The sequence below is a fragment of the Salmo salar genome, chromosome ssa03, assembly GCF_905237065.1.
Source record: "Salmo salar chromosome ssa03, Ssal_v3.1, whole genome shotgun sequence".
NCBI lineage: Eukaryota > Metazoa > Chordata > Actinopteri > Salmoniformes > Salmonidae > Salmo > Salmo salar.
In genome coordinates this window covers 95,527,692-95,542,609 of record NC_059444.1, presented here as the reverse complement: position 1 = coordinate 95,542,609, position 14,918 = coordinate 95,527,692, and the positions used below count along the sequence as shown (strand labels likewise).

Genomic DNA, 14,918 nt, shown 5'->3' with positions numbered 1-14,918 from the left:
GTCTTCACAGTGATGTGGTGGTTTATATTACACTAGACATGTCTTCACAGTGATGTACATGTGGTTTATATTACACTAGACATGTCTTCACAGTGATGTACATGTGGTTTATATTACACTAGACATGTCTTCACAGTGATGTGGTGGTTTATATTACACTAGACATGTCTTCACAGTGATGTGGTGGTTTATATTACACTAGACATGTCTTCACAGTGATGTGGTGGTTTATATTACACTAGACATGTCTTCACAGTGATGTACATGTGGTTTATATTACACTAGACATGTCTTCACAGTGATGTGGTGGTTTATATTACACTAGACATGTCTTCACAGTGATGTGGTGGTTTATATTACACTAGACATGTCTTCACAGTGATGTACATGTGGTTTATATTACACTAGACACATCTTCACAGTGATGTGGTGGTTTATATTACACTAGACATGTCTTCACAGTGATGTGGTGGTTTATATTACACTAGACATGTCTTCACAGTGATGTGGTAGTTTATATTACACTAGACATGTCTTCACAGTGATGTGGTGGTTTATATTACACTAGACATGTCTTCACAGTGATGTACATGTGGTTTATATTACACTAGACATGTCTTCACAGTGATGTGGTGGTTTATATTACACTAGACATGTCTTCACAGTGATGTGGTGGTTTATATTACACTAGACATGTCTTCACAGTGATGTGGTGGTTTATATTACACTAGACATGTCTTCACAGTGATGTGGTGGTTTATATTACACTAGACATGTCTTCACAGTGATGTGGTGGTTTATATTACACTAGACATGTCTTCACAGTGATGTGGTGGTTTATATTACACTAGACATGTCTTCACAGTGATGTGGTGGTTTATATTACACTAGACATGTCTTCACAGTGATGTGGTGGTTTATATTACACTAGACATGTCTTCACAGTGATGTGGTAGTTTATATTACACTAGACATGTCTTCACAGTGATGTGGTGGTTTATATTACACTAGACATGTCTTCACAGTGATGTACATGTGGTTTATATTACACTAGACATGTCTTCACAGTGATGTGGTGGATTATATTACACTAGACACATCTTCACAGTGATGTACATGTGGTTTATATTACACTAGACATGTCTTCACAGTGATGTGGTGGTTTATATTACACTAGACATGTCTTCACAGTGATGTACATGTGGTTTATATTACACTAGACATGTCTTCACAGTGATGTGGTAGTTTATATTACACTAGACATGTCTTAACAGTGATGTGGTAGTTTATATTACACTAGACATGTCTTCACAGTGATGTGGTGGATTATATTACACTAGACACGTCTTCACAGTGATGTACATGTGGTTTATATTACACTAGACACATCTTCACAGTGATGTACATGCCTGATCCATTTTATAATAGGAGGTATCATGTCAAAACGGGTTTATCCATTCCTTCAACTTCTTTACGTACCAGTCAGTGGCAGTTCCTTGCCCACATTTTCAAACAAATATTTTTTTTCTCCCATTTTAACACACACAAGTCAAGTGACATGTTTACAATCTGTCAAACGTTTTTGTTATGGCCATTGTGCTAAAAGTAATTATATTGTTAGGATATTAAATTGCCCCTATCGACATGGGGAGGGGTTACAAATAGAGATGTTAACCGCTAATCAGTTAGCCACCGAAAATATATTTGACCATGCTAAATCAGTCCATAGGTAAATTTGCATTGTTTAATTTTATTAAATTGGCTTGCAGCATACAGAACCTAGTCTGAGGAGCGGAATAGCCCTTCACCTGTCAGACAGCGTGAGCGGCAGCTTCACAGACATGCTCCTGGAGTAAAACAGCCTTTTGGAAGACAAGTCATTGTGCAACAAATAACAATTCTAAATTCAATAGTGTGTTGACTTGATGGCCAAGATAAAGTAGTATGTTGGGCAATCTTAACTGGTAATTAAAGCCTCCCATTCGCCATTCCAGTGCGTATGCTAGTCAACGGTAGGCAGGCCATCACCACGACACCCTCCACTGTGAGCGGGAGGCAGGCCATCACCACGACACCCTCCACTGTGAGCGGGAGGCAGGCCAACACCACGACACCCTCCACTGTGAGCGGGAGGCAGGCCAACACCACGACACCCTCCACTGTGAGCGGGAGGCAGGCCATCACCACGACACCCTCCACTGTGAGCGGGAGGCAGGCCATCACCACGACACCCTCCACTGTGAGCGGGAGGCAGGCCATCACCACGACACCCTCCACTGTGAGCGGGAGGCAGGCCATCACCACGACACCCTCCACTGTGAGCGGGAGGCAGGCCATCACCACGACACCCTCCACTGTGAGCGGGAGGCAGGCCATCACCACGACACCCTCCACTGTGAGCGGGAGGCAGGCCATCACCACGACACCCTCCACTGTGAGCGGGAGGCAGGCCATCACCACGACACCCTCCACTGTGAGCGGGAGGCAGGCCATCACCACGACACCCTCCACTGTGAGCGGGAGGCAGGCCATCACCACGACGCCCTCCACTGTGAGCGGGAGGCAGGCCATCACCACGACGCCCTCCACTGTGAGCGGGAGGCAGGCCATCACCACGACACCCTCCACTGTGAGCGGGAGGCAGGCCATCACCACGACGCCCTCCACTGTGAGCGGGAGGCAGGCCATCACCACGACACCCTCCACTGTGAGCCGGGAGGCAGGCCATCACCACGACACCCTCCACTGTGAGCGGGAGGCAGGCCATCACCACGACACCCTCCACTGTGAGCGGGAGGCAGGCCATCACCACGACACCCTCCACTGTGAGCGGGAGGCAGGCCATCACCACGACACCCTCCACTGTGAGCGGGAGGCAGGCCATCACCACGACACCCTCCACTGTGAACTGTGAACGGGAGGCAGTATAAATTGTTTGAACGCTGTTTTACTTTAATTCAAATAAAAAGGCAAGTCTTACCTTGCTTCTAAAGGAGCCTAGTCAAAATCCATCCATAGAACCGTGGAGGAAATTATTTGATATAAAAATAAACGTAGTCATTCATTACCCAGTACTTGTCTCCTAGTCATATTAGCACCACATCCTAGTTGTTGATAATAGATGCCCCTCAGTTTCTAATGGAGATGCTCATCTCTGTCACATATAGAACCCCTCCTATTAGGTGAGCTGTTTACAACAGTGTTGTCCTGAGATTTGCATTTTGGTAAATGTTTGAAAATGATGTTCTATAAGCTGCTTCATTACAGCCGTTGAATGTTCAATACCAGGCTATAGCCCTTTGACTGGAAGGCGATAGGCTTGATATTGTTGCATGTTTCCATTAATAAGCGCTGAATGAAAAAAGTCCGTTCCTTGTATGCACATATAGTATTTTTATACCCCAGGTGGTTCCTGGAGCCAGGTATTATGGGCAATATACCCCGGGTGGTTCCTGGAGCCAGGTATTATGGGCAATATACCCCAGGTGGTTCCTGGGGCCAGGTATTATGGGCAATATACCCCAGGTGGTTCCTGGAGCCAGGTATTATGGGCAATATACCCCAGGTGGTTCCTGGAGCCAGGTATTATGGGCAATAATGTTAAGGCAATGGGGCAAAAAGTAATTATATCATTAGGATAATCATGGCCACTATGGACAGGTGGGGGTTATGAATACACAATAGACCAGACTACTTGCAACCTAATAGGCCTACACCAAGGGGTTTCTGGGGCCTTGCATTCCACGCTAATAGGCCTACACCAAGGGGTTTCTGGGGCCATACATGCCACGTTAATAGGCCTACACCAAGGGGTTCCTGGGACCATGCATTCCACGCTAATAGGCCTACACCAAGGGGTTTCTGGGGCCATACATGCCACGCTAATAGGCCTACACCAGGGGGTTCCTGGGGCCATGCATTCCACGCTAATAGGCCCACTGTAGCTCAGTTGGTAGAGCATGGCACTTGCAACGCCAGGGTTGTCGGTTCGATTCCCACAGGGGACCAGTATTTAAAAAAATGTATGCACTCTACTGTAAGTCGCTCTGGATAAGAGCGTCTGCTAAGTGACAAAAATGCTAATAGGCCTACACCAGGGGGTTCTCCTGGGGCCATGCATTCCACGCTAATAGGCCTACACCAGGGGGGTTCTCCTGGGGCCATGCATTCCACGCTAATAGGCCTACACCAGGGGGTTCTCCTGGGGCCATGCATTCCACGCTAATAGGCCTACACCAGGGGGGTTCTCCTGGGGCCATGCATTCCACGCTAATAGGCCTACACCAGGGGGGTTCTCCTGGGGCCATGCATTCCACGCTAATAGGCCTACACCAGGGGGGTTCTCCTGGGGCCATGCATTCCACGCTAATAGGCCTACACCAGGGGGTTCTCCTGGGGCCATGCATTCCACGCTAATAGGCCTACACCAGGGGGTTCTCCTGGGGCCATGCATTCCACGCTAATAGGCCTACACCAGGGGGTTCCTGGGACCATGCATTCCATGCTAATAGGCCTACACCAGGGGGTTCCTGGGACCATGCATTCCATGCTAATAGGCCTACACCAGGGGGTTCCTGGGACCATGCATTCCATGCAAGGCTATAGAGTTGTTAAAAGCATGAAATGATGCCATGCAAATAAACCATGGCTGGCCAACACAGACATTGTAGATTGATAACAAGTAGACAAGACCCTAAATAATTTAAATGCAAAACTTTTATTCTGTGTATTCTGCAATGTAAGATGACACAATTACTATCTGTTATCTCCTCAACCCCGTGTCATAAAGACAGGGCACATCTGCTAACTGGCTGTCTACATGATATGGTGCAATGGTTACAACACAATAAGATCCACTCAAACTGCAATGAGAAACTACATACCTCTGCAGCACCCTCCATTTTGGAGCAGCAGCATATCCAGCCCATGAGAATACAGAAGCAAGAGCTGTCAGAGTTCTACGTTTTCCCCAGCATTTCTGACTCTTAGTCGTCGATGATGAAGTGCTTAGGCTACTACACACATCTGTCTCTTACTAAGAAAAACTGCGACATTTTGTTCCTTCTTCCCTAGAATTCTTAAAGCCATGGACTGAAAGCACATGCACAGTTGTTACCCATCTCCAATGTTATTGCAGTCAGCCACAAAATAATACCAATCACTTTAGGTGGAAAAGTACACATTTCCTCACTCAAAACCTAGAATACTTTTGATTATTATATATATTTTTTTAAGAGCTCATTTGGCCGTATCCTTTCAATAAAACAAAGAATTTGTCCACAATTCACAGGTTTCTCAATCACTCTGACGACGGAGCAGCGCTAGTGCACAAAAAACGTCACGTGACCCTTTTATTTTGGCAGCTTGCCAGTTCTATAGACCCCAGGGAGAGAAGGCACAGTCCACCTAACTAGTTCATGTATGGAATCACTTGGGAAATTTAGAGTTTTAGGTAAACTTACCCTTTAAAAACGGCAAAATATCTCAAGACTCATGACAAAATGTGTATATAGAATAGCATGAAAATGCAAATTTCTCTGCACCATAGCAAAATAATGATGCAGGAAGTTAGCAAAATGTGTTAATGTAGGAAGCCAGCAAAATGTGTTAATGTAGGAAGCCAACTATGGGGCAGAGAAATTTTCACTTATACTGCGTTTTCAAAATACCTTTCAAGAGAGGCATAATGTCAAACTGTGGAACTGCAGGAAATGCATTTTAACATGTGAAAATAATTATCTGGAGGACCTGGAGCTGCTTTCCTGTCAAGACATTGACATCCCTTACTGATTAAATAGAGCTAAATATTACTTTAATTTAACTAGGCAAGTCAGTTAAGAACAAATTCTTATTTACAATGACGGCCTACCGGGGAACAGTGAGTTAACTAACCCTAACCCTTGTTCAGGGGCAGAAACCCAGAATTTTTCTCTTATCAGCTCAGGGATTTGATCTAGCTACCTTTCAGTTACTTGCCCAATGCTCTAACCACTAGGCTACCTGCCGCCCCAAAATATCAACTGTATGGTGGCAAGATCACACAACTGCTTACACAGATGAGTGATGTGTGGAAAGATGTGTTCCAATAAGCCTAGTCACTGGACAACATGTCTAAATGCAATCTTGGGAAAAGACAACAGTTTTGATGGTAATTATTGAAAAGAGGATCCCAGCTTTCCACAGCTGTAGGATCTATTCCTCAACTCCAATTGGCAGTGTTTCACAATAGGAGTGTCTGGCATGACAAAAAGGAACTGCGAGAAGCGCATCGGCCATTCAAATGCATATACGGTAGGTCCTACATTCCCTTTAAAATGTACACAGTTAAACTATTTATAAACAAGGTAAATATCTAATGATAATTGGGTAAACAAGCTGCCTCATGCTACAGAAACAGGATGGGTTCCTGTCTTATGTACTGTTCTGGCTCGTACAAGGCTACTTACTAAACTCAGTCTGTGTGTGTGTACGCGCCTGTCCATCGTGTGCGAGTCCTTCGTTTTTCTCTGTGGTGTGTCCCTTCTCTGTGTGGTGTTCAGTGATAATGCAGTAAATAATGCTGATTATAACCCGCTCTTGCATCAGACTACAGGTCATCATGCTGATTGTATCCCCCCGTTGCATCAGGCTACAGGTCATCATGCTGATTATAACCCGCTCTTGCATCAGACTACAGGTCATCATGCTGATTGTATCCCCCCGTTGCATCAGGCTACAGGTCATCATGCTGATTGTAACCCCCCGTTGCATCAGACTACAGGTCATCATGCTGATTGTAACCCCCGTTGCATCAGACTACAGGTCATCATGCTGATTGTATCCCCCGTTGCATCAGGCTACAGGTCATCATGCTGATTGTAACCCCCGTTGCATCAGGCTACAGGTCATCATGCTGATTGTATCCCCCGTTGCATCAGGCTACAGGTCATCATGCTGATTGTAACCCCCGTTGCATCAGACTACAGGTCATCATGCTGATTGTAACCCCCCGTTGCATCAGGCTACAGGTCATCATGCTGATTGTAACCCCCCGTTGCATCAGACTACAGGTCATCATGCTGATTGTAACCCCCGTTGCATCAGACTACAGGTCATCATGCTGATTGTATCCCCCCGTTGCATCAGGCTACAGGTCATCATGCTGATTGTAACCCCCCGTTGCATCAGGCTACAGGTCATCATGCTGATTATAACCCGCTCTTGCATCAGACTACAGGTCATCATGCTGATTGTAACCCCCGTTGCATCAGGCTACAGGTCATCATGCTGATTATAACCCCCCGTTGCATCAGACTACAGGTCATCATGCTGATTGTATCCCCCCGTTGCATCAGGCTACAGGTCATCATGCTGATTATAACCCGCTCTTGCATCAGACTACAGGTCATCATGCTGATTGTAACCCCCCGTTGCATCAGGCTACAGGTCATCATGCTGATTGTAACCCGCTCTTGCATCAGGCTACAGGTCATCATGCTGATTGTAACCCCCCGTTGCATCAGGCTACAGGTCATCATGCTGATTGTATCCCCCGTTGCATCAGGCTACAGGTCATCATGCTGATTGTAACCCCCGTTGCATCAGGCTACAGGTCATCATGCTGATTGTATCCCCCCGTTGCATCAGACTACAGGTCATCATGCTGATTGTATCCCCCGTTGCATCAGGCTACAGGTCATCATGCTGATTGTAACCCCCCGTTGCATCAGGCTACAGGTCATCATGCTGATTATAACCCGCTCTTGCATCAGGCTACAGGTCATCATGCTGATTGTAACCCCCGTTGCATCAGGCTACAGGTCATCATGCTGATTGTATCCCCCGTTGCATCAGGCTACAGGTCATCATGCTGATTGTAACCCCCGTTGCATCAGGCTACAGGTCATCATGCTGATTGTAACCCCCGTTGCATCAGGCTACAGGTCATCATGCTGATTGTAACCCCCCGTTGCATCAGGCTACAGGTCATCATGCTGATTGTATCCCCCGTTGCATCAGACTACAGGTCATCATGCTGATTGTAACCCCCGTTGCATCAGGCTACAGGTCATCATGCTGATTGTAACCCCCGTTGCATCAGGCTACAGGTCATCATGCTGATTGTAACCCCCGTTGCATCAGGCTACAGGTCATCATGCTGATTATAACCCCCCGTTGCATCAGACTACAGGTCATCATGCTGATTGTAACCCCCGTTGCATCAGGCTACAGGTCATCATGCTGATTGTAACCCCCGTTGCATCAGGCTACAGGTCATCATGCTGATTGTAACCCCCCGTTGCATCAGGCTACAGGTCATCATGCTGATTGTATCCCCCGTTGCATCAGGCTACAGGTCATCATGCTGATTGTAACCCCCGTTGCATCAGGCTACAGGTCATCATGCTGATTGTAACCCCCGTTGCATCAGGCTACAGGTCATCATGCTGATTGTAACCCCCGTTGCATCAGGCTACAGGTCATCATGCTGATTATAACCCGCTCTTGCATCAGACTACAGGTCATCATGCTGATTGTATCCCCCGTTGCATCAGGCTACAGGTCATCATGCTGATTGTATCCCCCCGTTGCATCAGGCTACAGGTCATCATGCTGATTGTAACCCCCGTTGCATCAGGCTACAGGTCATCATGCTGATTGTATCCCCCGTTGCATCAGACTACAGGTCATCATGCTGATTGTATCCCCCGTTGCATCAGGCTACAGGTCATCATGCTGATTGTATCCCCCGTTGCATCAGACTACAGGTCATCATGCTGATTGTATCCCCCGTTGCATCAGACTACAGGTCATCATGCTGATTGTATCCCCCCGTTGCATCAGGCTACAGGTCATCATGCTGATTATAACCCGCTCTTGCATCAGGCTACAGGTCATCATGCTGATTGTATCCCCCCGTTGCATCAGGCTACAGGTCATCATGCTGATTGTATCCCCCCGTTGCATCAGGCTACAGGTCATCATGCTGATTGTATCCCCCCGTTGCATCAGGCTACAGGTCATCATGCTGATTATAACCCGCTCTTGCATCAGACTACAGGTCATCATGCTGATTGTATCCCCCGTTGCATCAGGCTACAGGTCATCATGCTGATTGTAACCCCCCGTTGCATCAGGCTACAGGTCATCATGCTGATTGTAACCCCCCGTTGCATCAGGCTACAGGTCATCATGCTGATTGTAACCCCCGTTGCATCAGGCTACAGGTCATCATGCTGATTGTAACCCCCCGTTGCATCAGGCTACAGGTCATCATGCTGATTGTAACCCCCCGTTGCATCAGGCTACAGGTCATCATGCTGATTGTAACCCCCGTTGCATCAGGCTACAGGTCATCATGCTGATTGTAACCCCCGTTGCATCAGGCTACAGGTCATCATGCTGATTGTAACCCCCGTTGCATCAGGCTACAGGTCATCATGCTGATTGTATCCCCCCGTTGCATCAGGCTACAGGTCATCATGCTGATTGTAACCCCCGTTGCATCAGGCTACAGGTCATCATGCTGATTGTATCCCCCGTTGCATCAGGCTACAGGTCATCATGCTGATTGTATCCCCCGTTGCATCAGGCTACAGGTCATCATGCTGATTGTAACCCCCCGTTGCATCAGGCTACAGGTCATCATGCTGATTGTAACCCCCCGTTGCATCAGGCTACAGGTCATCATGCTGATTGTATCCCCCCGTTGCATCAGGCTACAGGTCATCATGCTGATTGTATCCCCCCGTTGCATCAGACTACAGGTCATCATGCTGATTGTATCCCCCCGTTGCATCAGACTACAGGTCATCATGCTGATTGTAACCCCCGTTGCATCAGGCTACAGGTCATCATGCTGATTGTATCCCCCCGTTGCATCAGGCTACAGGTCATCATGCTGATTGTATCCCCCCGTTGCATCAGACTACAGGTCATCATGCTGATTGTAACCCCCCGTTGCATCAGGCTACAGGTCATCATGCTGATTGTAACCCCCCGTTGCATCAGACTACAGGTCATCATGCTGATTGTAACCCCCCGTTGCATCAGACTACAGGTCATCATGCTGATTGTATCCCCCGTTGCATCAGACTACAGGTCATCATGCTGATTGTATCCCCCCGTTGCATCAGGCTACAGGTCATCATGCTGATTGTATCCCCCGTTGCATCAGGCTACAGGTCATCATGCTGATTGTAACCCCCCGTTGCATCAGACTACAGGTCATCATGCTGATTGTATCCCCCCGTTGCATCAGGCTATAGGTCATCATGCCTGCAATATGGACCATATCACAGGCCCTAAAGACATGACATTTCATCAATGTTATTGGGCTCATTTCTGGATTTTATGGTTGGCTATAATATAATTGCCCAGACTTCAAATGAAACATGAAATCACCCATGATTAAAATCCTGCCTAAACTTTCTCCTGTGATCTCGCCCACGAGCCAGTAGTTGTCACTTGGTACTGCCCTGGTGTGCTACTGGCAAATTTACCTGAATGTCAAGCCCTGGTGTGCGCTAGAGCGAGGACAGGTGTATGCTAGAGACAGGACAGCTGTATGCATCGTGTGTGTGTGTGAGAGCGTGACAGGACAGCTGTATGCATCGGGTGTGTGTGTGAGAGCGTGACAGGACAGCTGTATGCATCGGGTGTGTGTGTGAGAGCGTGACAGGACAGCTGTATGCATCGGGTGTGTGTGTGTGAGAGCGTGACAGGACAGCTGTATGCATCGGGTGTGTGTGTGAGAGCGTGACAGGACAGCTGTATGCATCGGGTGTGTGTGTGAGAGCGTGACAGGACAGCTGTATGCATCGGGTGTGTGTGTGAGAGCGTGACAGGACAGCTGTATGCATCGGTGTGTGTGTGTGAGAGCGTGACAGGACAGCTGTATGCATCGGTGTGTGTGTGAGAGCGTGACAGGACAGCTGTATGCATCGGGTGTGTGTGTGAGAGCGTGACAGGACAGCTGTATGCATCGGGTGTGTGTGTGAGAGCGTGACAGGACAGCTGTATGCATCGGTGTGTGTGTGAGAGCGTGACAGGACAGCTGTATGCATCGGGTGTGTGTGTGAGAGCGTGACAGGACAGCTGTATGCATCGGGTGTGTGTGTGAGAGCGTGACAGGACAGCTGTATGCATCGGGTGTGTGTGAGAGCGTGACAGGACAGCTGTATGCATCGGGTGTGTGTGTGAGAGCGTGACAGGACAGCTGTATGCATCGGTGTGTGTGTGAGAGCGTGACAGGACAGCTGTATGCATCGTGTGTGTGTGAGAGCGTGACAGGACAGCTGTATGCATCGGTGTGTGTGTGTGAGAGCGTGACAGGACAGCTGTATGCATCGGGTGTGTGTGTGAGAGCGTGACAGGACAGCTGTATGCATCGGTGTGTGTGTGAGAGCGTGACAGGACAGCTGTATGCATCGGGTGTGTGTGTGAGAGCGTGACAGGACAGCTGTATGCATCGGTGTGTGTGTGAGAGCGTGACAGGACAGCTGTATGCATCGGGTGTGTGTGTGAGAGCGTGACAGGACAGCTGTATGCATCGTGTGTGTGTGTGAGAGCGTGACAGGACAGCTGTATGCATCGGTGTGTGTGTGAGAGCGTGACAGGACAGCTGTATGCATCGTGTGTGTGTGTGAGAGCGTGACAGGACAGCTGTATGCATCGTGTGTGTGTGTGAGAGCGTGACAGGACAGCTGTATGCATCGGTGTGTGTGTGAGAGCGTGACAGGACAGCTGTATGCATCGGGTGTGTGTGTGAGAGCGTGACAGGACAGCTGTATGCATCGGTGTGTGTGTGAGAGCGTGACAGGACAGCTGTATGCATCGGGTGTGTGTGTGAGAGCGTGACAGGACAGCTGTATGCATCGTGTGTGTGTGTGAGAGCGTGACAGGACAGCTGTATGCATCGTGTGTGTGTGTGAGAGCGTGACAGGACAGCTGTATGCATCGTGTGTGTGTGTGAGAGCGTGACAGGACAGCTGTATGCATCGTGTGTGTGTGTGAGAGCGTGACAGGACAGCTGTATGCATCGTGTGTGTGTGTGAGAGCGTGACAGGACAGCTGTATGCATCGGTGTGTGTGTGAGAGCGTGACAGGACAGCTGTATGCATCGTGTGTGTGTGTGAGAGCGTGACAGGACAGCTGTATGCATCGGTGTGTGTGTGTGAGAGCGTGACAGGACAGCTGTATGCATCGGTGTGTGTGTGAGAGCGTGACAGGACAGCTGTATGCATCGGGTGTGTGTGTGAGAGCGTGACAGGACAGCTGTATGCATCGTGTGTGTGTGTGAGAGCGTGACAGGACAGCTGTATGCATCGTGTGTGTGTGTGAGAGCGTGACAGGACAGCTGTATGCATCGTGTGTGTGTGTGAGAGCGTGACAGGACAGCTGTATGCATCGGGTGTGTGTGTGAGAGCGTGACAGGACAGCTGTATGCATCGTGTGTGTATGTGAGAGCGTGACAGGACAGCTGTATGCATCGGGTGTGTGTGTGAGAGCGTGACAGGACAGCTGTATGCATCGTGTGTGTGTGTGAGAGCGTGACAGGACAGCTGTATGCATCGGGTGTGTGTGTGAGAGCGTGACAGGACAGCTGTATGCATCGGGTGTGTGTGTGAGAGCGTGACAGGACAGCTGTATGCATCGTGTGTGTGTGTGAGAGCGTGACAGGACAGCTGTATGCATCGGTGTGTGTGTGAGAGCGTGACAGGACAGCTGTATGCATCGTGTGTGTGTGTGAGAGCGTGACAGGACAGCTGTATGCATCGGGTGTGTGTGTGAGAGCGTGACAGGACAGCTGTATGCATCGGTGTGTGTGTGAGAGCGTGACAGGACAGCTGTATGCATCGGGTGTGTGTGTGAGAGCGTGACAGGACAGCTGTATGCATCGGGTGTGTGTGTGAGAGCGTGACAGGACAGCTGTATGCATCGTGTGTGTGTGTGAGAGCGTGACAGGACAGCTGTATGCATCGTGTGTGTGTGTGAGAGCGTGACAGGACAGCTGTATGCATCGGTGTGTGTGTGAGAGCGTGACAGGACAGCTGTATGCATCGTGTGTGTGTGTGAGAGCGTGACAGGACAGCTGTATGCATCGGGTGTGTGTGTGAGAGCGTGACAGGACAGCTGTATGCATCGTGTGTGTGTGTGAGAGCGTGACAGGACAGCTGTATGCATCGGTGTGTGTGTGAGAGCGTGACAGGACAGCTGTATGCATCGTGTGTGTGTGTGAGAGCGTGACAGGACAGCTGTATGCATCGGGTGTGTGTGTGAGAGCGTGACAGGACAGCTGTATGCATCGGGTGTGTGTGTGAGAGCGTGACAGGACAGCTGTATGCATCGGTGTGTGTGTGAGAGCGTGACAGGACAGCTGTATGCATCGGGTGTGTGTGTGAGAGCGTGACAGGACAGCTGTATGCATCGTGTGTGTGTGTGAGAGCGTGACAGGACAGCTGTATGCATCGGTGTGTGTGTGAGAGCGTGACAGGACAGCTGTATGCATCGGGTGTGTGTGTGAGAGCGTGACAGGACAGCTGTATGCATCGTGTGTGTGTGTGAGAGCGTGACAGGACAGCTGTATGCATCGGGTGTGTGTGTGAGAGCGTGACAGGACAGCTGTATGCATCGTGTGTGTTGTGAGAGCGTGACAGGACAGCTGTATGCATCGGTGTGTGTGTGAGAGCGTGACAGGACAGCTGTATGCATCGGTGTGTGTGTGAGAGCGTGACAGGACAGCTGTATGCATCGTGTGTGTGTGTGAGAGCGTGACAGGACAGCTGTATGCATCGTGTGTGTGTGTGAGAGCGTGACAGGACAGCTGTATGCATCGGGTGTGTGTGTGAGAGCGTGACAGGACAGCTGTATGCATCGGGTGTGTGTGTGAGAGCGTGACAGGACAGCTGTATGCATCGTGTGTGTGTGTGAGAGCGTGACAGGACAGCTGTATGCATCGGTGTGTGTGTGAGAGCGTGACAGGACAGCTGTATGCATCGGGTGTGTGTGTGAGAGCGTGACAGGACAGCTGTATGCATCGTGTGTGTGTGTGAGAGCGTGACAGGACAGCTGTATGCATCGTGTGTGTGTGTGAGAGCGTGACAGGACAGCTGTATGCATCGTGTGTGTGTGTGAGAGCGTGACAGGACAGCTGTATGCATCGTGTGTGTGTGTGAGAGCGTGACAGGACAGCTGTATGCATCGGGTGTGTGTGTGAGAGCGTGACAGGACAGCTGTATGCATCGGGTGTGTGTGTGAGAGCGTGACAGGACAGCTGTATGCATCGGGTGTGTGTGTGAGAGCGTGACAGGACAGCTGTATGCATCGGGTGTGTGTGTGAGAGCGTGACAGGACAGCTGTATGCATCGGTGTGTGTGTGAGAGCGTGACAGGACAGCTGTATGCATCGGGTGTGTGTGTGAGAGCGTGACAGGACAGCTGTATGCATCGTGTGTGTGTGTGAGAGCGTGACAGGACAGCTGTATGCATCGGTGTGTGTGTGAGAGCGTGACAGGACAGCTGTATGCATCGTGTGTGTGTGTGAGAGCGTGACAGGACAGCTGTATGCATCGGGTGTGTGTGTGAGAGCGTGACAGGACAGCTGTATGCATCGGGTGTGTGTGTGAGAGCGTGACAGGACAGCTGTATGCATCGGGTGTGTGTGTGAGAGCGTGACAGGACAGCTGTATGCATCGGGTGTGTGTGTGAGAGCGTGACAGGACAGCTGTATGCATCGGGTGTGTGTGTGAGAGCGTGACAGGACAGCTGTATGCATCGGTGTGTGTGTGTGAGAGCGTGACAGGACAGCTGTATGCATCGGGTGTGTGTGTGAGAGCGTGACAGGACAGCTGTATGCATCGGTGTGTGTGTGAGAGCGTGACAGGACAGCTGTATGCATCGGGTGTGTGTGTGAGAGCGTGACAGGACAGCTGTATGCAT

The 14,918-nt window shown here is 49.4% G+C and overlaps 2 protein-coding genes across 2 annotated transcripts in view; one reads left to right on the top strand and one right to left on the bottom strand.

The window, feature by feature from the left end:
• Nucleotides 1–3,064, top strand: part of LOC123741756 (cell wall protein DAN4-like) — a 38,511-nt gene extending 35,447 nt beyond the window's left edge. Inside the window, exon 2 of the mRNA XM_045715890.1 lies at nt 1,995–3,064. Coding sequence (XP_045571846.1) covers nt 1,995–2,914 — 920 coding nt within the window. The 3' untranslated portion in view covers nt 2,915–3,064. The remainder of the gene's footprint in view (nt 1–1,994) is intronic.
• Nucleotides 1–14,918, bottom strand: part of arl6ip1 (ARL6 interacting reticulophagy regulator 1) — a 67,424-nt gene that overhangs the window by 43,335 nt on the left and 9,171 nt on the right.